This window comes from Adiantum capillus-veneris, chromosome 14, assembly GCF_014529385.1.
Source record: "Adiantum capillus-veneris isolate H3 chromosome 14, ASM1452938v2, whole genome shotgun sequence".
Lineage (NCBI taxonomy): Eukaryota > Viridiplantae > Streptophyta > Polypodiopsida > Polypodiales > Pteridaceae > Adiantum > Adiantum capillus-veneris.
Window position 1 is genome coordinate 83,449,566 of NC_140944.1, and position 25,220 is coordinate 83,474,785.

At 44.8% G+C, this 25,220-nt stretch overlaps 1 protein-coding gene across 2 annotated transcripts; it reads right to left on the reverse strand.

The window, feature by feature from the left end:
• Positions 1 to 864: 864 nt before the first annotated feature.
• LOC147442686 (uncharacterized) lies at positions 865 to 23,797 on the reverse strand. 2 transcript variants are annotated; one of them, XM_086528783.1, is made up of 5 exons: positions 23,610 to 23,797; positions 23,337 to 23,460; positions 22,313 to 23,140; positions 21,956 to 22,154; positions 865 to 1,354 (listed from the first exon to the last, which is right to left on the reverse strand). In XM_086528783.1, exons 1-5 carry the CDS (start codon positions 23,684 to 23,686, stop codon positions 1,329 to 1,331), a joined length of 1,254 nt encoding a protein of 417 aa, XP_086384909.1. In that variant the 5' UTR covers positions 23,687 to 23,797; the 3' UTR covers positions 865 to 1,328. The 2 variants fall into 2 exon arrangements, with proteins under 2 accessions (XP_086384909.1, XP_086384910.1); XM_086528784.1 differs by lacking the exon at positions 23,610 to 23,797 and having other exon boundaries at positions 22,313 to 23,076.
• Between the last annotated feature and the right edge of the window lie 1,423 nt (positions 23,798 to 25,220).

The window sequence follows — 25,220 nt, forward strand, 5'->3', positions numbered from 1 at the left end:
GTTTGGTTGTTAATATAACATTTCATTTCATTTTATCTCCCTCTCTCTCTCTCTCTCTCTCTCTCTCTCTCTCTCTCTCTCTCTCTGGCTCTCTCAAGAAACAACCTATCAAGACAATTAAGTGCAGAACTATTGTTTTGCTCCTGTCTGAAGATTTCAGAAACCTCATTTAAAATGTACTCTTGACAGCTCTTGTTAAGACCCTTCACAGATGCCTGAGCAAATGGTGAGACTTGTAAGGTTCGTTTCTCAAATTCCTTCAAATCATTTATGCAGCTCAGCAGATTACCACCTCTTTTTGGTACGTCAAATGAAAGCTTTTCTACCCTTAACCTTTCTTATAAAAGACCCATATTTGATTCTCAGTAGGCTTCCGCAAGGGCTCAGGTGATGTGGGTCTCTATAGTTAAATGCAATGTGTGACAACCCTAGTACTTCTGCAGTTGATCAACACACTCACTTATGCGATTGCCCAACAGGCCAAATCCATCAATTTCAGCTTTGCCCAGTGCTTGAACGCCCCGACATGACCCTTTCTTATCCCATCAAGGTCATCACTCACATTGCTTGGTAAACGGCGGGAGTAACTAGGACTCTCTTAACGTAGCCAAATCCTCGGCATCTAATTAGTGACGCTGATGTCAGAAATAAATATCTGACTGGCAGAAATAAAACAAAGCAAATGGGGCCCACCCATCATGGATGTCAACTAGATTGCTTCGCTTGAAAGCGGGGGGGGGGGGGGGGGGGGGGGGGAAGAGAGAGAGAGAGAGGTTTGAAACTCTGTCCAGATCATGGCCGTACTTCACAAAATGTCAACTTAGATGAAAGCAACTGACCAATGTAAAGATGATCCACAAGGAAATTCATCCCAAATTACCACCACAACTTTGTGTCATATTTGGCAATTCTGATCATGTCAACAGGTAATAAGCCAGAGAAGCAAGTTATGAATATTTGACACCAGCACCAATTTCATTGTTGGCCAGCAGATTCTGTCCATTATACTGCACATGCATACAAGGAAAAAATCTTACACAATTCCACCTTTCAAAGAGAAGCAGATGAGGGGACCCTTATTTCTGTACAAGAACAGTCCATTGCTTACAAGAGATGTCCCCTGTTATGAGTAAGGTATACCTATATGAATCCAGGATTTAAGCTGACCTCCTAGGAAAGACACCAGCTTCAACAGACATGAGACAGAAGATGATGCTGTATATATGGGACCCCTGTTCCGAGCAATTTCCGGCAGAGGTGTAGATTATAGATAATGTTCACTGACAAATGATTTACAGCTAGCTTCTTCTTGTGTATAAAAAAAGAATTCATGTCACCCGGAAGAGAACAAGACCTGCAATCAACTTCAAGATATTATTAGCAACATAGTACGTTGCAGAACTAAAAATGCCACCAATTATGAGCAGTAATATCATTTAGCTGCACAGAGCACGTACAACAAAAAAGACAAATAAAGACATCAAACTATGCTGTTTACCTGCATTCAGACAAAATAATAGGTTCTACAAGGCGGCTTTGGGGGGGGGGGCGCTCGCTCCCCCCCCCTGCCGCAACTTGGTGTGCAAAGGTGCTGCCTCTCCCACTGGGCTTTACCCTGCCGAGTGCCGACATGGTTTTCGCGCCCCTGCTGCTTGTACAGCGGTTCGACAGCCCTCTCCCACTCTTCCTTCCTTCCCCTCCATCCCTTTCATCTGAGAGTCGCTTGTGATGTCTACGACATTTTTCATTGCTTTCCTTCGTCTTTCTTTTCTACACAGGTATGTAATTTCGGCTTGTTTTTATATGCCTGCTTGTGTGTGAGTTCTTCTACGATTGTGTATTTGCATGTGCATGAGGGCTTTGCTTGTGCATGGAGCGGGTGTGTTCTGTGTGTTTACTTACAGGTGGGGTGTGTGAGGGCGTTCTACCTGATCTGTGTGTTTCTATTGAATGTTATGTAACGGGACGGCACCATGTGCCAACTGAAAAGAACAGACCGTATCAGGCTTAGCAGTTATTCATGCTTTGACTCAATGGAGGCATTACTTGCTCCGGGCAGTGTGCACGGATCATCAAAGTTTACTATAGTTATTTCATTTCCAGATAGTATATATGAACATAAAGAAGAATGTAGTGGCAGATGCTCTGTCACGCAAGCCACAGATATCCGTTGTCACTACAATGCATCATTAGGATTTTGTAAAGGAGTAATATGCTAACAAATTGGATTTTGGTGAGATCTTCAAAAAGGTACAAAGTGGGGAGACAGTTTCAAGGCACTCCCTCAAAGAAGGGTTTTTTATGCAAAAGACCATGTTGTATGTGACACGTGATTTGAGGCCAAAGGTGTTGACGGAGTGTCACAATCCTCCTTTTGTTGGCCACATGGGCATAGAGGCGACACCGAAGGGTGTTGAGAGATATTTATATTGGCCATAGCTCAAGAACGATGAGTTTGTGCGTACTTGTTTGGTATGTTAAAAAATGAAATATGACACGCACAAAGAGCCATGACTCCTACAGCCTTTATCGATTCCAAGCTTGACCACGAGAAAGTATAGCAATGGACTTTTGTTTATCTTCCCAAGACTCAGAGGGCATGCTGATACTTGGACTATTGTTCATAGATTCAGCAAAAAAGCTCATTATGTACCAATGAAGAAGACAATGGAGGCCGATCATTGCGCAAAGCTATTTGTCTCACATAGTGTGAGATAAAAATGTGTTTCGCGGCTCTAAAACCTTGAAACCCCAAAAACGTGTGAATCGTTTTGATGAAACAGCTGAGACATGAAGCTTGTTTCAAATCATGCGTTTCACAGTCCCAAAACCACCCTGAAAGGTTTCAACCAAACAACCCAAATGCAAAATTTGTTGAAACAACTAAAACTTTCAGGTTTCAACCTTTGTAACAAGAGCTTTGTATTCAGCTGGTTTGGGCAAATTTAGCGACAGAATGATACAAAAATATAGAGTTTTAGTAGACACAAACAAAAGAATAGATTTGGGCTTTTTCTCATGCAAGAAAATTGATACAATTTTTGCTTTCTCAGGATTGCAACACACTAAGCACTTAATCTCTCTATCTCTACCTTCCTGTGTCTCTCTAATTCGTGTAGAAAGAAATAAATGTTTATGTATGTGTATCTTTATTCACTTATACGTGCACGCGCACACGTATATGTGTAAGCTCATAAATATAGATGTGGGTGTGCATTGTGTACATAAACACACATACTTATATGTGTGTGTATATACAAATAAATATAGACATAAATAAATAGAAAATTAAATAGATAAATACATACTATTACAAAACCCTTTTTTCTTTTTTCTTGCCCAAAAATGGAATGTTTCAAAACCTCAAAACCCTAAAACAGACGAAACCATGAAACATTTCATCTCACAATGTTCGCACATCTTTTGTTCGCATGGGATGCCTAAGTCTATCATGTCCGATAGAGACACCCAATTTACCAATTTGTTTTAGAGAGCAGTTTGTGAGAATGTGAGAACTATGCTCAAACTCCCTTTTTTCATTTCATCCACAAACCGATGGATAGTCAGAGATGGCCAACTCAGAGGTTTTAGACTTGAGGATGTGCTCTCTCTCTCAAAATAAGTCTTAGTGGGAGAAGTATTTGCCATTGGTGAAGTTTGCTTATGAGAACACTACTTACACTTTAATTGGGAAGGCATCATTGACATTGTCAAGGGTGACAAAAAGGTTTCACCTATTTTGTGCACCAAGGACAAGGATTTTGAAACTGATCATTTTGTACAGGATCTTGAGACTGCTTTTGCCAAGGTCGAGGAGGCTTTGCACGAATCTTGCACACGACAGGAGAAGGCAGCAGACAAGCATCGACGCGACTTGCGATTGAAGGAGAATGATTGGGTGCTTCTTTGTTTTAAGACGGCACGCCTTAGAAAGAGGAAGGGTAAGGAGAGGCTTTGCTCAAAGGTAAGTATGCAATACTATGGGTCCTTCCAGGTTTCGGAAAAAGATTAATAATGTGTCCTTCAAACTGAAGTTGCCACATACTTTAAAGATTCACAATGCTTTTCGTGTGAGTCTATTGAGAGCTCTCAAAGTGAGGTGCTAGGGGACATGTAACAAGTTGGTGACAAGGCGTGCCCAACCCAAGAGGAGGAGGCCGAGAGGACAAGGGGCTCTAACCCAGAAGAAATTCAGAGGTTATGCCAGAGGGGCCTAAAAAGGGGTTAGGAATTTAAAAACCGAACCCAACGCCAACTCGAAGGACTTATGGAGCACCGGCCGAGGGGCTAAACCCTAAAAACTACAAAAGCGTGAGGGCGGGGCAAATTTTTGCAAATTGCGTTGGAGGTGCAATGTGGCATGCTGTATGAAAATTCCGCCTTTTGAGCTGGCTGATTGCTGCCAGTTTTGGCGCATGCTTTTTGGGAACAGATGCTTTTGGAAATGAAGCTTTTGAAACATAGCTTCCGGGGCTCTACTTTTGGGCATCCCCTGTATTGTTTCTAAGTGACCCGAGGTCAGTCTCTGGAGGGCATCTGGACGCAGAGTCTCAGAGAGAGCTGGACCCTCAGGAAGTTGTAATTTTGCAACGCAATAATAAAGAAATACCAAAAGGGGCCCCAGTCTTTGGGGCCAGGGCACCTCAGGACGGAACTCCGCCATTCCATGTCGACTCTCCTCTTCTTTCTCTCTCAGTAAAGTTCATTTATTTGCAGATTTTGTTCGTGTGTTGCTATTGATTTCTCCCTTGGAGTGTCCAAGTGTCAGGTGCAACGGAAGTGTTTAAGAATTTAGCTCGAATCTAGTACTCTGCAAAAACACGAGGAACACTTTACTTCGCTTGAAAGAACTGAACTGAGTGAAAAGAGAGACACTAGAGAGAGAGAGAGAGAGAGAGAGAGAGAGAGAGAGAGAGAGAGAGAGAAGACACGGTATGCCGGATCCCAAACCCTCAAGGGCCCCCTTGCTCTGTTGCCAAAGCAAGTACTTTCTTTATTCTTGCACAATGTTGATACAATGACTAAATGTTGAGATGCTACACAGAACCCATCAGTACCTCGTCGTCGAAGTTGACGGAGAACCCATCGGTACCTCGTCGTCGTTGTCGACACAGAACCCATCAGTACCTCAGCACCCCTCAATACCCACAGTACCCATCAGTACCCCTCAGTACTTTCAATACCCGCAATACCCTCAGTAGTACCCAGCATTGGTAGCATCAGTACCCAGTAGCATCAACATCTCAGCATTTAGTCATTGTATCAGCATTTGCAAGAATAAAAAAAGTAGTTGCTCTGGCAACACAGCAAGGGGGCCCTTGAGGATTTGGGACCCGACATACCGTGTCCTCTCTCTCTCTCTCTCTCTCTCTCTCTCTCTCTCTCTCTCTCTCTCTCTCTCTCTCTCTCTCTCTCTCTCTCTCTCTTCATTCAATTCAATTCAATTCTTTCAAGTGAAGTAAAGTGTCCCTTGTGTTTGTGCGGAGTACTAAATCCGAGCTAAATCCTTAAACACTTCCGCTGCATCTGGCATTGGTATCAGATCTCTGTGTGCGTTGCACCTAACATTGGTATCAAAGCTTTGTGCGTGCTTCAGTTTCGCGAACTCAAGGGAAGAACCACTAAAAACCCAAGCAGAACCAAGAACCCAAAGAACCTCTCCTAGTTTTTTTTTCCTCCAAGAATCGTGCCCCTATCCCGAACTTATTAGCCAATCCCTCCCAATGTCAGGTGCAACGGAAGTGTTTGAGGATTTAGCTTGGGTCTAGTGCTCCGCACAAACACAAGGGACACTTTACTTGAAAGAGTTGAATTGAATTGAATGAAAAAGAGAGACGCAAGAGCAAGTGAGAAAAGAGACGACACCGAATGTCGGGTCCCAAACCCTCAAGGGCCCCCTTGCTTTGTTGCCATAGCCAGAGCAAGTACTTTTGATACAATGATGCTAAACGTTGAGATGCTGATGCCAATGAGTACTCATGCTACTCAAGCTGGGTACTACTGAGATACTGAAGGGTACTGGAGTACTACGGGTATTGAGGCTACTAATGGGTACTAAGCTACTGATGGGTGTTCAGAGGTACTGATGGGTTCTATGTCGACGACGACGACGACGACGAGGTACTGATGGGTCTACGTCAACGACGATGACGATGACGACGACGACGAGGTACTGATGGATCTATGTCGACGACGACGACGAGGTTTTGATGGGTTTTGTGGATCCTTATGCTGAGCTAGGCAAGGGCCGAGCCAAGGCACAAGGGGTACTAGGTGTTGGGGTACTATGTCGACGACGACGACGACAACGACGCCGAGGATATGGCTGAATACTTAAACTGCTAGCGATGTCGATGGCTAGGATCTGCAACCATGGCGAAGCTAGGGGCTGAAGGCTGATGGCGATCAAAGGCTGGAAACGCCGGCTGTCTTGGCCTGAAAACGCTGGCTTTCCTGGCTGAAAACGCTGGTTCTTCTCGGCTGATTCATGCTGAGGAAACCCTGGAGTTCTGCTGGGTCATGCTTGGTGCTCAGGGGTTCTTCTGCCTCCAGTGTTTTCTGCATCCTCTAGTGCCCTATAGGCTCCTTATATAGGAGCAAAAGGCTGGGTCAAGCAGGGACAAAAACAGCCCCACGACCAAGGGATAATTAGGCTGAAAATCACTTATTAAAAATACCCTGCTAAGAGGTGGTTCACGCGGCAAATTGCTTACATGCTGAAATGTTGTACTGTGCAAGAGAGGGTATGCAACTATGAACGGCCTGGGCATGCACGTCTTGCTAGAGGCTCACAAAAGTGTCAGACTAGGTCCTAAGCTAAGACTCATGCTAGACTGTAGCAGAAGCATGTCCACGTAGCGCAAGTGAAGTGCGTACGTGACACCGAGCATGTAGCAAGACAAGGAGACAAAGGAGCAACCGGGGCTAGAAGAAACTAAAGAGATTCTTATATCCGATCAAATCCTAGTGCACAAGGAACGGAAAGCGAAGGATAAGCTGGTCCACAAGTATTTGGTCAAGTTCAAATTGATCCACCCTTAATAAAAAGCGGATGGAGGAGGAAGACCTGGCACATACTCCTCAAATACTAGAGCTTCCCCTTAAGGCTTTTGGTTTAGTTGTGCCATTTCCAAAACAACAAGTCGAATCAACGGGTTGACTCTTATACGGTGTGTGCTACAGAAGAGGGGAGTCACTCCACTCCTTTGCCACAAATTGCCCAGAAGAGAACAGATTCAACCAATATCTCTCCAAGATTTTGAGGGTGCTCACACGCTGCTGATAGTACTTTGCGGAGTGACTTTAAGTGTCATGTTCGCACTGCACTTGCGCCACGTAGACAAGCAAGTCATAGTTGCCTACCCACTCTTGCAAAGTACAGCATTTAGCACCAAGCATAAGCATTGCACAACATGCAAACATCACCTTACCGCATGGGAACCACCTCTTATAAGTGCATTTAATTTTGAGTGACTTTTGGGCTTCTCATGAAATCATGGGCTGATTTTCTCATATTGCTCAACCCAGCTTGTAGAGCATACATAAGCAGCCCCTTGGCGCTACAGAAGAGACACAGGAAGCCGGAGAAGAAGTCAAAGTACCCGCAGTACACGCCAAAGCACCTCCAACGTTTTCTCTCAAGCATCCCCAACGTTTTTGGGACTCAACCCTCAACGTTTTGGGAATCCGCCATCAGCGTTTTCAGCCCCTAGTACTGGCGTTTTCAGAAACCAGCCCTAGCGTCTCGTAGGCATAGATCGGCAGCAGCATCTCAGCATTTTCAGATTCCAGCCATCATCTACATCAGCATTTTTCAGTTTTCAGCCATCGCCGCCACCGGCAATAGCGGATCAGCCCATAACCTGGTCGTCATCGCAATACCAAGCATCTCTAGCAGCAGTACCCAGTATCCACCGCAGTACCCCTTAATATCTGCACCAGTACCCCTCCGTATCTCAACAATACCAAGCATCTCCAGCAAGTGCCCTTTAGTACCTCAGCACTTCAGCATCTAAGTACTCGTCAAGCACCTCAACATTTAGGACATTGTATCGGCAATTTGTGCAAGAAATAAAGAAAGTACTTGCTCTCGCAACATAGCAAGAGGGGCCTTGAGGGTGGTTGGGACCCGACATGCGGTGTCGTCTCTCTCTCTCTCTCTCTCTCTCTCTCTCTCTCTCTCTCTCTCTCTCTCTCTCTCTCATTGTTTTCAGTTCAGTTCTCTTTTCAAGTGAAGTAAAGTAACCTTGTGTGGTATCAGCACAAATCTTGGATTGTAACGCTCATTGTTGCTGCCGTACGCGTTCGCCATCCGCCCCCCCCCCCCTCTTCCCGCTGCTCTATGGGTTGCTCTCCCGAGCTTGCCCTTGGTGGTGTTTCCCAGCGACATCAATTCAGTCTGTCGTCTCATTTCGCTCGACGCCTTCGATCCTCTTTCGTTGCCATCACAGCAGCACACACATATGGAGGGCTCAACTCAGCCTCCGAGAAACTCGACAAAAGCCCCCTCGCCCGACTCTACGGAACCCACCAGCTGACTTGCTCTTTCGCCGACAGAGCAAGTGAGATTAGAGGCAGAGGTGGCGTGCCTTCAAGCCACCTCCGTTATCTGCAAGATTATCAGCATTGGACCTAGCAGAGGGGAGGTGCGAGATCTCCTCCAAGTCCACCTTTTAGCAGAGGTGGGCAAGATCATCAACGTTCAGCTTCTCGGGCAGGGCTACTATGAGATAGAGTTTGAATCTTTCGAGATGGTGTCCAAGGTCATTGCGATGAGCCCCCTGGCCATCTGTAAGGTGCAGCAGAAGTGAACGTTGAACTTTGCTAAAGATGAGTGCTCCGAATTGTGCTCAAGGTTCCTTTTACTTACAGAAGGGAGAGCTTTCCGTTCCTTTAGTGAGAGAGTGCAAATGATCACAAACATGCAAACACTGTGAATGAAGGTGCTGAGACTGAGAGATAGAGAGAGAAGAATACGACACCAAAAAAGTTGTCAAACTGTTAAGTCCCGCTCACGGGAGAGGGGATCTAGTCCAGATATCGTAGGGATGGGCGTCCAGTGACCGGGCGGACGTAGTGTGAACTCGGCCAGTGTGGCCGGCCATTATCACAAAAGGGAGGCCAAGGCCTCATTTGCAGTTATCGACCCCCACTGGCAGAGTGCCAACGGTTAGCTCATGAGGGTAGGAGTGCACAAGGTCACCTCGAGAAGGTGAGGCCGGGTGGTATGGGACGCTCGGTCTTACAGGTGCACGCATACGTCCTCGGACGCTGGCCCAGCACGGAGGAGCTGCCGGATGGTGGCTATGGTCGGGTGGTTCGTCCGATGCGTATCTGTAGGCGGTCTGTGTGGTCGGGAGATCCAATCTCCTCGTTCGTTTCATGGTATCAGAGCCGGCTTGGCTGCACGAAGGACTATGTGCACACCTACAACGTGGTTAGACTCGGATTATTACCATTTGATGCCATTTTTGATGATATAAATGTTAAATCAATTGTTTTCTTCTCATGAGCATAATTGCAGGTGAAATTTAATGTGTGTTTTGCTGATTTTTTTATAAATTTCAGCAATTTAGCGGGCGGAAAAGCTGGGAAGTATGAGTGTTTTATTAAATTTACTGATTTTTGACAAAATTAGTGAATTTCTTATTGAATTGCTGATTTTAGTTTAAAAATCAGTATACAGTTAGAACTCTCTGTAATGTTCTCTATGCGAAGCATAGAGAGAGAGAGAGAGAGAGAGAGAGAGAGAGAGAGAGAGAGAGAGAGAGAGAGAGAGAGAGGGCTGCTTGACTCTCCTTCTCTGTTGCCTCCAGTGTGGAGCGAAGAGTGGAGCAAAGAGAGAGGGCTGCTCTCTGTATGCAGTGCAAAGGTCTTGTGCTGCAAAAGAAGAGAGAGAGAGAGAGAGAAATCGTAAGAGGAGAGAGAAAGCGCAAGAAGAGAGAGAGAATGCCAGCGTGTTATTTTTCTTGCGTGGTTTGCACAAGCGGGCACACACCTGGATTTTTCCCTCTCCTCCCACGCGTCATCTGCTGCTTGCGCTCGATTTTTTTTCCTCAGCCAGCGCTAGAGTTTATTTTACGCTGCCTTGTTTGAATACATGACCAAGGACTTTTTTAAAGTGACTTGGTCACTCGAGGTTTTTTTTTAAGTATAGTCTGGACACTTTAAATTTTTTAACTTAGAGTGTGAACCCTGCAACTTATTACAAAAATTCACTTACAGAGACTTAAAAAAGTCTGCAAAGATCTCTCTTTTCACTCCTCTGCTCGTCACCTGAGCTTTCCCTCTCTCACCTGCTCTCACTCCCGCGCTCCCACCATCACCTGCTCGCCTTCAGACGCTCACGCCAGCACGTGGAGCTCCTCGAACTTCACTTTTTCGCGATTGAAAAGTGCAGAAAAGGCTCAGTTTCGCATGAAAATTCCAGTTTTTCACACACTTTTGACATGGATTCCTCTAGCTCAGATGTGCAGCGTGACGACGCACCACGTAATATCCAAATTCCATTCACACATGCTCTCTACACATGGATTACAAGTACTTTCCAGAGTTTCGACCAGCGTGTCACCGCTCTGGAAAACGCGAATGTTCAGACGAACCTTCGCTTGGCCTCTCTCGAAGGGGTCGTACAAGGGCTGAGTTCCCGACTTTCTACTCTCGAAAATATGGCTCAATCGACGACTACATATATTTCCAAGGGGGAAACCCATCTCCAGCAATTGCGGATGCAAATTGCTGCTTTTGGGTGTTCGCACGTTGGTCAGACTGCCACAATTCCGTACAAAACTACAAATTTCTCAGGTGAAGAGAAGGAGTGTACGGAATTGGCCGTAAATAACTGGCTGTACCAGTGGACCACATACTTTTATCTCCATGGGGAGCATGATGAACAAAGAATTCAAACGATTCCTCTCTATCTGCGCAGCAAGGCGCTTACCTGGTGGTGCGACATGACAAAGAAGCCTACGACGTGGGCTGACTTTTGTGTGAAATTCAAGAGGGATTTCGCCAAAATGGACCCTTTGAAAGCTTATGCCAAACTGTAGAGTCTTTCGATGAAAACTTTATCTTTGGTAAATATACGACAGCTTTCAAAGAGGCGCTCACCTTCAGGAAGGTGGATTCTTCGCACGCTGTGCACATGTATCTGTTGGGATGTTCCATTTAATAAATGGAGCGAATTATGAGAAGAAAAGAACTGCAGACCATCAATCCAATGAGGGTGCTTCGAGGAAGCGACCCCGATTCCGGCATAAGTCCAAATCACCGCCGAGATCTTCTCAAGAGAAGAAGAAAGCCAGAAATGCTTCAGTTGTTGATGCAGTGAAGAAGGGAGCTTGCTTCGGATGTGGCCAGACGGGTCACCAAATCAAGGATTGCCCCAAGAAGAAGAAGACGCAGAAACCGCAAGGCAGTCCTTCAGTTCAGATTCACGAGCAGGTAACTCTGATGTTGTTCAAGTTGAAATCCATCATTTAGCGCATAGTTCATGCACTAATTATACTTTTAGCACCAAAGTGTTTGATAAGCACGATCTTCTCCGTTTCCCCAGGAAGATCAATGGTCACGACGTGACCGTACTCCTTGATAATGGAAGCTCACACAATTTTGTGGATGCAAAATTGGTGCAGAAACTGAGCCTGCGGATGCGGGACAGTGACCATGAGTATCGCGTGAAGAAGGCTCATGGCGTGGATACGGATGTATGAAATCGGATGGTTCCAGACTTGTCGCTCGAGCTGGCTGATTACAAAGAGAACCTGGATTTCCACATCATGCGCCTGTACAGAGCAGATGTTATTTTAGATATTCCATGGTTTTATGATAAACAAGACTCATTGTATATAGACTATGTACATCACTCTCTTGTTTTTGTTAAGCAGAACATGCCTCATGTATCTGTGTCGCTTTGTAATCAGAAGTCTGTAAATAATGGTTTTGCAATACCAGTTGTTAATGCTTTGGAAATGTATAAAGAAATAAAGTCTTCTGATGTTGACTTTTATCAATGTGTACCATCTGCTTGGTTTGATTCATTAGTGCTTGGTACTTCTGTCACTGAATTTCGTGTTTCATGTTCTTCTGTTGAACTTGGGGATTCTGACGAATCCAACCTTATCCGAGAAATCATGACTGATTTCAAGGATGTTTTTCCTGATGATCTACCTCCTGGCTTGCCACCTTCGAGAGGAGTTGATCATGGCATTGAGTTGGTGGCTGGTAGTCAACCCTTCTCAGAGCAACCCTATCGGTTTAGTAAAACCGAGGAGGACGAGATTCAACGACAGCTGAAGGATTATCTCGACAGGGGTTTTGTTCGGCCTAGCAAATCCCCCATGGGGAGTGCCAATGCTACTTTCTCGAAAGAAGGATAACACTATGCGCTTTTGCGTGGATTACAAGGGGTTGAATAAGCTCACTGTCAAGAACAAGTATTCGCTCCCGCGCATGGACGATCTGATAGATCGGCTCCATGGAGCGTTGTATTTTACGAAGATAGACCTGCGATCAGGCTATCATCAGATACGGATCAAATTGGAAGATATTCCTAAGACAGGCTTCCATACGCGTTATGGTCACCACAAGTTTTTGGTCTTGCCTTTTGGTTTGACCAATGCTCCAGCTACGTTCCAGCAGATGATGAATGATCTGCTGAGACCATTTTTAGGCAACTTCGTTGTTGTATTTCTCGATGATATCTTGATCTACAGCCGAAGTTTGTCTGCGCACCTAGTGCATATACGCACTGTTCTCGAAGTATTGAGAACTGAGAAGCTTTACGCTAAGGCTTCTAAGTGTGAATTCTTTAAGAAAGAGCTTCTGTACTTGGGTCACATCATTACTCGCGATGGAATTCGCGTCAACCCTGAAAAGTTGGATAAAGTGAGAAATTGGCCCATTCTGAAGAATGTACGCCAAGTAAAGTCCTTTTTAGGCTTTATTGGATTCTTTCGCAAGTTTATCAAGGATTACTCTAAAGTTGTTGCTCCGCTTACACAACTTTTAAAAGGAGGGGTGAAAGGGCCGAAGACTTTGGGCCCTCATCGTAAAGGTAATCCCCTTGTTGTTTGGAATGAGCGTCTCGACGAGAGCTTTCGGACACTAAAGCACTTGGTGACTACTGCGCCAATATTGCACATTGTGGATCCTAACAAACTGTTTGTGGTTGAAACGGATGCTAGTGATTACGCTATTGGTGCGGCATTATACCAGGATGGACGTCCTGTTGCGTTTGAAAGTAAGAAGCTTTCTGACACTGAGATGCATTATCCAACGTATGAAAAGGAGCTTTACATCGTAATCCACGCCCTGAGAAAATGGCGGCACTACTTGTATGGCTCTATGTTTGTTGCATGGACAGATCATCACTCCTTGCACTATATATGTGATCAGAGTGATCTCAGAGGCTGGAAGGCTAGGTGGGTTGAGCTTATGCAAGAGTTTGACTTTGAGATCCGTTATAGAAAAGGATCCAGCAATCGAGTTGCCGATGCGCTCAGCCGGATTCCTAAGGTCAATGCCTTGTCTATGGCTGAAATCTCGACGGATTTCTCTCTCTCTCTCCGAGGGCTATGTCATTCTGATGGCCATTTTGGCAAGATATGGAACGAGGTCGAGGCGGGGCATGACTCGCATACAGGCTTGGGTGATCCGGAGACCCAAGTGAGTCGTGTTGGAGAGACGAGACAGCGACAATATTCCATTAGAGGTGAACTATTGTTCAGAAATGGTAAAGTCTGCGTGCCGGAAATTGATGAGATTCGACAAAGGATTTTGTGCGAATGCCACGATGTTCCTAGCGCTGGGCACCCAGGCATCCAGAGAACTTTGGCTTTGGTCAAGCGATATTCTATTGGCCAAGAATGCGCTCTTACATAGAGAGCTATGTGAAGAGATGCGCTCAATATCAGGTCAATAAGGCAGAGCGCCTTAGGAAAGCTGGCCTGCTACACCCATTGGAAATCCCAGATGCCAAGTGGCAGAGTATTTCCATGGACTTCATCGTTGGTTTGCCTAATACTAGTCGGGGCAATGACGCTATTTGGGTTGTGGTCGATAGACTCACAAAAATGGCGAAATTTATACCAACGAAGTCGACAGTAAAAAGCCATGAGTTGGCGGTTTTATTTGTCGATCAGCTTTATAAGTTGTATGGTTTGCCAGAGGATATCGTCAGTGATTGAGATACTAAGTTCACTGGCCGATTTTGGCGAGATGTGTTCGCTCATCTTCAGACGAAGTTGAGTATGTCGTCTTCTGACCATCCTGAGTCCGACGGACAAACTGAGAGGATGAATCAGACGTTAGAGGACATGTTGAGAGCCTATGTCTCTTATAGGCAGTCTGACTGGGAAAGGTATCTTCCACAGTTAGAGTTTGCCTATAATAGTAGCAAGCATTTTGCTACTGGATTTAGCCCATTCATGCTGATGTATGGATCTGAACCTAAATCCCCAATTGCTATTGGCTTAGAGAAAATCAAGGAACGCCAAGCTCGTGATTTCCTGTATGACATGCAAGAAATGCTCGAATTGTCTCAGGATAGTATAAGAACGGCTCGTGAGCGAGTCACTACTTATGCTAATCAAAAGAGATCTCCAAGGACTCTAGATGTGGGACAATGGGTCTATCTGAAGATACCCAAGGATTCCAAGACTACGCGAACGGGAAGCATTATAAGCTCTCAGCTAGATATTGTGGTCCATTCTTGATCACAAAGAAAATTGGCCAAGTTGCCTACAAACTGGCTCTTCCTTCGGATGTTAGTGTACATCCAGTGTTTCATGTCAGCCGCCTTAAAGTGAAATTGGGTGAAGCCGACGTTGTTGTGCCTATCGAGGAAAATGTATGGCAAGATATGCAAACTGAGTATATTCCTCGAGAACCAGAAGCAGTTTTAGATCATCGTACCCATCATTCGCGCCAAAAGGCTTACGACGAATACTTAATTAAATGGAAGGGTCAATCTGAAAGGTTTGCTACTTGGGAACCTGTTAGAGCTTTGAAGGCTCGGTATCCCAACTTCATTGATGAGGACATCAATGGTTCTTAAGGGGGGAAGTATGTTATGTCTCGCTCATGGGAGAGGGGATCTAGTCCAGATATCGTCGGGATGGGCGTCCAGTGTCCAGGCGGACGTAGTGTAAACTCGACCAGTGTGGCCGGCCATTATTATAAAAGGGAGGCCGAGGCCTCATTTGCAGTTATCGACCCCCACTGGTAGAGTGCCAGTGGTTAGCTCATGAGGCTAGGAGTGCGCGAGGTCACCTCGAGGAGGTGAGGCGGGGTGGTATCGGACGCTCGGTCTTACAGGCGCACGCCTACGTCCTCGGACGCTGGCCCCAGCACGGGGAAGTTGCCGGATGGTGGCTATGGTCAGGTGGTTCGTCCGATGCGTATCTGTAGGCGGTCTGTGTGGCCGGGAGATCCAATCTCCTCGCTCGTTTCACAAACCCTCCTCCGAAGGCCCCACTCTCTATGGCGAGAGCGGTCTACTATTGATTGCACAAATCTCTACAATGCAATGGACTTGCCGAGGATGTCTAAGACGATGAGGACGGCGATGAGACGGGCTGAAATCTGAAAATGCTAATGGCTGAAATCTGCAAATCTTGTATCTGTTGAATTCTGACTCTATGTCGGTGACGACGGCGATGACGATGCGTCCACGACACACTGAAAACACATATGCTGAAATCTGCGTTTTCCGGGCTGAATTTGCAAACTTTGGCTGATCTAACCGTCCGGCAAGGATCTACTGCGGGAAGGTGAGATCTGCGAGGTTCGGGACTTGTTTTGCTGTGTCTAAATGCTCAAAACTGAAAACGCTGATGCGAATAGTATTTCTATCACGGAGAATCTGCAAAACGCTAGTCTAACGCTAGGGTTGATCTGTCGCGAGAGAAACGATGCGGTGAAGATCTGCTACCGCAAGGGCCCATGGCCTTCTTGCATTAAGACCGCACCCAAACTACGACCACAGGCATCACAATATACTTCGAATGACTTTTGCAAATCTGGCAAAGTCAATTTCTCTTTCAAAGTCTAAAAGGCAGTCACCTCTGTGGGTCCCCACGAGAAAGGGACTCCTTTCTGTGTCAAACTATGCAAAGGGGAAGCAACCTCTGCAAACTTTCTAATGAACCACCGGTAGTAAGAACATAAGCCCAAGAAGCTTCTAACTTCAAGGACATTCTTCAAATCAGGCCAATCACGTGTAGTCTCAATCTTGGCGGGGTCCATTTGCACCCCTGCTGCTGAGACGATGTGTCCCAAAAAGTGTATCTCTGATAAGAAAATTTCACTCTTCTTTGCATTGATCACCAACTTGTGATCTCGCAATACCTGAAAGACATGTAGCAGATGTTTTCTATGTTTTGTCTCATCCTTGGAGAAGACTATAATGTCATCAAAGAAAGTCACAACAAAAGATCTATACTCTCTGAAAATCATGTCCATCATTCGATTAAAGGTCGCTGGAGCATTGGTAAGGCCAAAAGGCCTCACCAAAAATTCATATAAACGGAAGCTCGTCCGAAAAGCTGTCTTGTAGACATCTCCCGACGCAATTCGGATCTGATGATATCCACTCTTTAAATCGATCCTCTTGAAACAAGAGGATCCTTGTAGTCGGTCAAGAATATCATGGTGAATTTATTGAGAGCTCTATAATCAATGCTGATTCTCCAAGATCCGTCATTCTTTAAAACCAACAACACCGGAGAGCGGTAAGGTGAAGTACTCGGCTGGATAAGACCCTTTTCCAAGAGGTCTTTCAATTGGTTCATAATCTCTTCATTCTGGGCTCACACGGTAAGGTGGCCGGATCGGTGGTGTACTTCCAGGTATCAAATCAATGGTATGATCCTCAGGACGAGCTGGTGGTAACTCGCCTAGCAGGCCCTCAGAAAAGCAATCGGCATGAGTGTGGAGAAAATCTTGGCGTTCTTTATCATGTTTAGACATATTTGTCCTATGTTCATCATTCAACTCTTTCAAAAAGATCGAGTAAACAAACAGACTGGATTTCATTGATTTCGAAACGGTCAAAGCCGATACAATAGGGACAGACTCGCCCTTCAGTTCCACATCAAGTACAATGTTTCAGCCCTTTTTATTAGTCAATGTCGCTTTCTTCGCCTAATAATCAACCATGGCGTTGTTCTTATGGTACCAAGGGACTCCCAGGAGGACATCACAACCTTTCAAGGGCATTATGTAGAAGTCCTCGTGCCCCAAATACCCCTGACAATGCAACCGAAGTTTGCCAATGACAAGTGTAATGGCCACATCCCTGCCGGGTGCCGCTAGAACTGCCTCTACTTGTGGTCCCATTAGGTCGGGTGTAATCTCGAGCCACGCCGCCAATTCAGGTGAAATGAAGTTGGCCTTGGCTTCTCCATCAAAGAAAATCAAGGCTTCTTGATCTTTCACTTTGCCCCAAGCTCGGCAAAGTTCTATACTTTCATCCATCGTGCTTGGGTTAGTACCCATGCAATCTGGAACCAGTCCTGCTTTCCTCTTGCCTTTTCGTCCACGTTTCTCAGTTGCTCTCGAACTCTCTAGCCTGCCTTCATTCTGTTCTTGCTATGCCTTTTTAGGGCACTTCGCGGAGACGTGCCCATGTTCCCCGCATCCAAAACACTTTCCCACTTTGATGTAGTTGGACCCCTCTCGAAGAGTGATCCGGGGTCGTGAATACTTATCTTTCTTTTCTTGGGGGCTATTTTTCTTTCTACTTTCATTTTTAGAAGTCTGTTTGTGTACTCTGAGTCAAGATCTCATCAGTGGGGTAAGTCAGATTGCCTGAATGTATGGCAAAACCCCGTTTCGCATGACCCATCAATTCTTGAATAGAATTTGACTTTTGTTCTAAGCACTGATCTCAGATCTCTGTAGGAAGTCAAAACCGCTCAATTTGTTCTTTAAACGAGATCTTCTTAAATGAAGAAGCTTGTAGAAAAGAGCTTAATAAATCGCTCGCAATACGTGTCTGGAGAATCTCCCTTGGTCATCCAAAGATGAATCCAAGCAATTCGTACATCTCGTTCGTACTTCCGAGTCAGCCAAGAAGAAATAAAAAGCCTTTTGGATTTCAACCATTTAGCTGAGCTTCCTTGTTCAGTAGACCACCATGTTCGAGCATTTCCCTTGAAGAAAGAGGTAGCCCTCCGAATCTTGGAGTGCTCTGAGTAATGCCCTCCAGAGAAAGCTATGTCAAACTACTGTATGAAGGCCAAAGCCCTCGGAGCATCTCGGAATCCAGAAAAAGTGTCAAACTTAATTGACTGTCCACTTTCTTTAAATTCTCTAACTTTCTTGCTTTTATCTTTGAGGAAGTCATATTGGTTGGCTTTATGGAAATGCTTCTTCTTTGCGTAAAACAGGTGATCGTCTGAGTCCGAATTATCTGAGGATGAGTCCTCTGTAGAACTGTCAAAAACTAGGCAAAACTTAGGCTTCTTTGCCTTTTTCTTGCCCTTCCCAAAGCTTTGCTTTTTGCTTCGCTTTTTCCCTTTCCTGTCTTCTTCGCTCGAGTCAGAAGAGCTAGAAGAAATGTCAGAGGAATAAGATGAAGAAGAAGAACTGGGTAGTCCTTCGGATCATACACGCTGCTTCTGCTTTCTTGCCGAAGCAAAGTAGATGGATGACCCAAATAACCCGAGAAGTCAATTCCTTTCTTCTACTTTTTGTCATGCATTTTGGCTTTGTTGTTCGCGTCCAAAAGCCGACTGATCCGTGTATCAGCCACCTCTTTTAATTCTTGTTCTGTAAACATCCTAGGAGCAGGAGGTTTCTTGAGTGCTGGTTTGATGGGTGGCTCTGTGGCCTTCTGCCATTGGGTGTGCACTTCTTCGAAGGATTGCTGAGTCAAAAATTTTGCAAATTCTGGATCCTTTGCAATGTTAATCATCGTCTTTGTTGCGTCGTCAACCACTTATCGACGTTCCATCTCTTCAATCTCAGCCACAGTAGGCCAAGGTGGGATGTACTCTTCATGCGAATCTTCTTCGTGATCTCCTCTCGCATTCCCAAATGCAAAAGAATTCGACTGCTCTCTGTCTACTCTCTGTCGGACTCCATAAGTGTCACGAGAAAAGGATCGGATTTCCCGATAGAAGAGAAATCGGCCGTGCTCTGATACCACTGTAACAAACTTGGACACCCCAAGTCAAGATTCTACCGCGACACAATAGAGATTCACTTCAAAACAGTTCACACTTCACAATTAAGTCGACACGGCCCGACGTAGTTCCGTGCCTAGAGATATTGGCCCCAAAGACTGGCACCCCTTTCGGTATTTCTTTTTGTATTAATCTGTGTTCAAAGTACAAGAGAGGGAGTAGGTGCTCACTCTCAGACTCTGCGTCCAGATGCTCTCAGAAGTGAGGCCTTGCCCACTTATTTAGTGGTACAAGCAATGCCCAAAAGCAAAGCCCCAAAAGCATTCAACTTTAAAAGCTTCTTAAAATAAAGCAATTGGCCCAAAAGCTCTGCTAAAATCAGCCAGCGTAAAATCAGTATCTTCGTACGCTGCCACGCCATCAACATCTCTGCAAAAAGCAGATTTTCATACACTGTGCCACGTCATCCTGTCATCGCGTTTTGCGCCGGAAATTCCAGTATTGCCGTACAGGCTGCCACTTGTACTGCCCGACTCAGTGTGTGTCCAGGGCCATGCCACGTCACCCATTTGTGACAATAGGCCCCTCGGCCAAGATCTACAAGTTGGCTTTGTTCTTCGGTGGCTAGACACGTCAGCAATTTGTGACAAAGACGAGCATTGTATGTTATATATACGACCACTTGATGACTTTATGAATGATGCTAACGTCGCAGTTGTATAGAAACTTGAAAGAGATGCATGACACACGAGACGGGCAATGACGGAATTCCACCCCAAGAGGGCACTGGCCCAAACCCTAGCACCCCTTTCGGTATTTCTTTATATTGCATCAACAAGGTACAACTCCCATGGCTCTGCTTTGCATCTCTCACGTGTAGATTGCCAGAGTGAGAACCCATGGGTCATATTTAAAGGCCCTTGGCCTCTAAAAGCAATTAGATGAAAAGCTTCAAGTTTTAAACGCATCTGATCCCAAAAACTAACGTCCAAAGCTGACAGCACATTTCACGGAAGTCCGTACAGCTACCACGTCATCAGCGTAAAATGCGAAATTCAGTACATCCGCCACGTCAGCAACCTATAGCACGATTCACGGGTGTCCGTACTGTCGTGTCACACCATTAGCTACTACGCAAGTCTTCTGTGTGTGTGATTGGGTCCTGCTTTATTTTACTAGTCAGTCACCTAGGCCTCATCGAACGGGGTCCCATAAGTCGATAATTGTGTTAAAATTGTCCCACTCGGCAAGGCTCTGTAAGTTGGTAAAAATTTTGTTGCTGCTTCTTCTTAGGGTTTAGGACCCTCGGCTGGGATTTGCAGGTTGGCTTTGTTCTTCAGTGGCTTGACACGTCAGCAGTTTGTGACAAAGACGAGCATTGTATGCTATATATACAACCACTTGATGACTTTATGGATGATGTTGTATGGATGCAAGCTTAATTTTTTTTCAAACACCAATCAAACGTCAAACGCTATCGAGTTCAAAAGTTTAAAACAAGTTTAATTCGACCCGTATGCCAAATCATAAATTTGGCATTTGACAACATCATTCAAGTCCAAGATAGCCATTGACATTTATATGGAGCATTTGCAAGCAAGAAATATTTTCATAATGTGATACCATTGAGCATTAAGAGTATCATAAATCAAATATCATTGTAAAAGAATAAATTTTAGGATAGTATCAACCATTTAAGCAAAGGAAAATGCATTAGTATCAAACTTCGTGAAGATATACAAACTAAAGACTTGAAAGTCGGGACTTATGGGCTTAAAAGCACAAAAAACTAACCCAAAATTGTAGCAGCCTAATTTTTCAACCCAAGTTTGGTCATGTTTGAAACCACAATTCACTCTCGAGTTTTTCAACCATCTCATAGGGATTTCAAACGCATTTGTGAGCAAACTATGGATGCAACTAATGTGGCAAATTCCCTCACCTTTTACCGCTGTAGACAACTTTATGATCAATATGTTTTTGTGGAGCTGGTTGTTTTAAGAAGCTTGCGTTTTGGACTGCTTTGAACAAGGAAGAGCTATATAAGTGTGGCCTACATGACGCAGATCAGTGTGGGCTTATCCCTTGGAGTTAGTGAACCTTCGTTTACTCTGATATATCAATGCAATAAAGAAATACTACCAGGGGTGCTACCTTAGGGCTAACGCACCTCAAGGGAAGTTTTACCTCGTCTTTCGCAGGTGTTTTATTAAGTATAGTATTTGCAGATAAAGTGTCGTTTGAAGTCTGTGAAAGTTCTCTACTGCCTGTCTTTAAAGTGTTTACTGATTTCAGAGAAAGCACCTGCAAAACCACTCTAGGTTATCCCATGCGAGCATACTCCATGATTCGGGCAGTATCAGACCACAACCACGCTCCGCCAGATGCCAGCAAAAACCTCTAGGTCAACCGTCTGTGCCTCACACGTCAGTTTTGCAAAATGGTTATGCAGAGCTCTTAAATAACTCTAATGGATATGTAATGTCGAAGCATGCAAGTCCTGTGAGCAGGCTCACAAAGGTGCTTGTACTGTGTAGACAATCCCCTGAACTTTCCTAGTCTACAGGTTGCCTCTAGGTCCAAGTAACGTGTCCGCATGGCACATCGAGCCAATGTGTATGTAACAAAGGAAAGAAAGAAAAGGAAAGAGAAGAGGAATAACGATGGCAAGAAAGGGGAGGGAGGAGATACAAATTTCTAACAAAATAATTACCAGTATTTTGGATGGCTAAGTGAAGAACATCAATCAACTCTAACATGTTTGCGAGAGACCCAAAAATCAGAATAAACAAAAACATCAAGCAATGGTGACGTTAGAGAAAATTTACCTACAACCCCTAATGTCACAAGAATCCCAAGCGCTTTATGTATAGATGGGCTCACTGCACGAGAAATAATGAAATGTTGCAAAACACTTGAAGCTTTACTCCAGTGATTGAAGAACATGATGCTGCCAATAACATTGCCTCCAACCACACATCTGTAGAGACCTTTTGAACTCTCTCCAGCAAACGAGCTTCCTTCCCCCTGTTTGAGAAAACTTTTTCAGAGTAAAGTCTCTAAAGCTCAACAAAGGCAACACATTTCAAACAAAACATCCAACAATCACTAGAATGTAGGCATAATTTATAATAAGTGTAAAGGGACCATATTGATTGTAAAAAGCACATTAGAGAAAATCTCACATTTTCAAGATCACTAGAACCATGACTATGCCATACACAGTGGTCCCTCGAGTTGGCATCTCCATCCTTCCACCTTTTGAGCCCACTTTTTGACAGTCTCAAATCAAAAGCACTCAACCTCTTGGTGAAAGGCAACCAACAAGTCAAGTTGTTTGTTGACTCCTTTTTATTTCTTGTTCTGTCAAGACTTGTACTACTAGCTTTAGAAAAGTTACAACTGCCATAAACTTGCCGCTGCAAGCTTTCTGAACCAACAGATAGCCTGCCTTTGTCTACATGTAGGTGTTTGTATGCAGGATCAGAGAAATACTTCGTGCTTTGATCAACATGAACCTCCAAATTCAAACAATCCTTAATGTTTCTATCTGTCCATCCCAGTTCATGTGGCCCAGAGTAGTGATCCAATCTCTGCAAATTATCTCTACTCAATGCCATGTCTGAGTCGAATGGCGAAGTAGAAAACCAATCAGACACGTCATTCTTGCTCTTAACTGATTCTGACGATGTACAGAAAGACTCGTCGTCACCTTTTCCATTTGAGGAAGTAGAAGATGTATACCCACTCCTTTTGAGATCTTGTTGTGTGTTTGTCTTGGATCCACACAAAAAGAGTGCCAGACTATCTTTCTCTTCTTGACACAAATGTGCAGCTGGAAGTGCCTTCAAATCTCTGATGTCACCCAATTTTAGCAAAGATGTCTCAATCAAAGTTATCTGATTTTGTAGTGCATCAACAAACTGTTTATGCCTGGCATGGGCATTGTCTGCAGCAGCGACATCTTGCTCATCAGCATCAACATAGGAGACCGCTCTCTCAAAGTCCTCCAACTTTTTAGAAATCAAACAAAGAACGGGCATTTAAGTTCTTTGAATGAAAGTAATCGACATACAAGCATCAAAATGCCGCTTCACATATTATACACCCAACAGCATGCATCTGAACACCTAAAATGAAACTATTGATGACAATGGACAGCAGGTTCACATGCCCATACATCAACAAGAACCTGGAGTGGGGGCAAACCTGCCATTTTGCTGTGCCTAGTGCAGTGTTGAGCTCCCGCCTGTGGTTCTCAAGCCCAATGCTGTCATTTGCACAAGCATCAGCAGACTTTGCATGTAACCAAGCACGGTAAACTGATTCCAACCTGTGTCAACACAACAATATTCTCTCTCTCTCTCTCTCTCTCTCTCTCTCTCTCTCTCTCTCTCTCTCTCTCTCTCTCTCTCTCTCTCTCACACACACACACACACACACACACACGTACAAACGTACAAACAAGAGGCCGAGACTAACCTGTCAGCAGAATCCTGCACCTCTTCTGCCGCTTGGAAGAATGGGTCGACCTCCCACCTGTGAAAGTTTCTCGTCATGAGGATACGTCGCGCAGGAAAAGAAGGATCTTACTCCTGCGCAGCTTCGAATGAGAAATCCTCATAGGCCTAATTGCTTTTGAGGTGGACTGAGGTTTGTTCTGCAAATTTAAAATTGAAAAACCTTTTCGCTTGATTAAGTCGTGATACTTGCAACTTGCAAGGTGTACAACGGGCCTCTCTCGGGTTGGCTTCACACTACACATCTTGCCTCAAGGCCAACTTATTGCAGTGAGTATGGGGAACCAGCTGGAGAAAATTCAAAAAATGCATCATTAACACCCTCTGAATCAGAGATTTAGTCGAAGGCTGAGAGTGAGAGGGGAGGGAGCCAAGGCACGTGGAGGCCATGCATTTTTTTTCTTTTTTTCCAATTTGGGTCTCTCTCTCTCTCTCTCTCTCTCTCTCTCTCTCTCTCTCTCTCTCTCTCTCTCTCTCTCTCTCTCTCTCTCCTCCGCACAAGTTACCTCGTTAGCAAGAATATGTGAGTTCTCCGCATACCCTCGGAAGCCTCATCAAGTAGCATGTGATAGGCAATCTGTGGCAGCATATCTACAGGAATACTAGGAGGCACACGAGAGAGAGAGAGAGAGAGAGAGAGAGAAGCTTAGCACACATTAGGGTGGAGAAGAGAGATGGAATTTCCTTGTGGTTGTGGCTTCCATGTTGGATGAAAGGCCTACAGATCACGTGAATGCTATGGCATCCGTGTTGAAGATCGCAGAGACTCTATGCTAGATGCAGAGAAGAGGAGAGAAGCATGGACTCAACAAAGGTGGAGCGCAACAGAGACGTTGATAGGTTGGAGAGGGGAATCTTTTTAAGTAACTTTTTTTTTAAACGTCATCCCAGATAGACCTTCTCGAATTAATTAGAATCTTTTGAAGATGCTGCGAAGGCAAAGGTGCATGACGACACGAGGAGCAAAAAGCACTAGACAGGAGGCAATTAGAGGCGAAGCCAGCCAGGGCGGCTTCAAGCTCTGGCATGATGCAGGCTTGGGAGGGAGTCAAGTCAGGTTGGGGAAGCTCCTGTTTTTTAATAAAAATTGCTCGTGGAGTTTTTGGCCATGCATAAGCTAAGGATTTTGGAGACATTGCCTGCCGTGCATTCTTTGAATACATTAAGTGGAATCTTAAAAGATTTCAACCAATAAAATAAGAAACGAGCCAATAGCTTTTGTAGTAGCTTTTATTAGGTCCCTTTTCTTTTTGGCCTGCCCAAAGGGCAAAGGCTATAGAGATGCCTTCTCTTTTTGTTGACTAAAATAGAAAAGAGGTTGAGTTGTATTTTCAAGCATTTTTGGCCTGCAAAAGGCCATAGTGGGGTGGGTGGATTTTTGGTGCAAATTTTGGGCCGTGGATGCAAGTCGGTCGGATGGAGGACATGTGTACAATTTGCTTGTTACTTCGTTAGCGTAAAAGGCAAAATCGCAAATCTGGAAGCACGTTTGTCCACGTGACTGGCATTCGTAAGCTTTTTTTAACACAGGCAAAAAAGAGCGAGGAGTCTCCTACACAGGCATCTTGAAGGC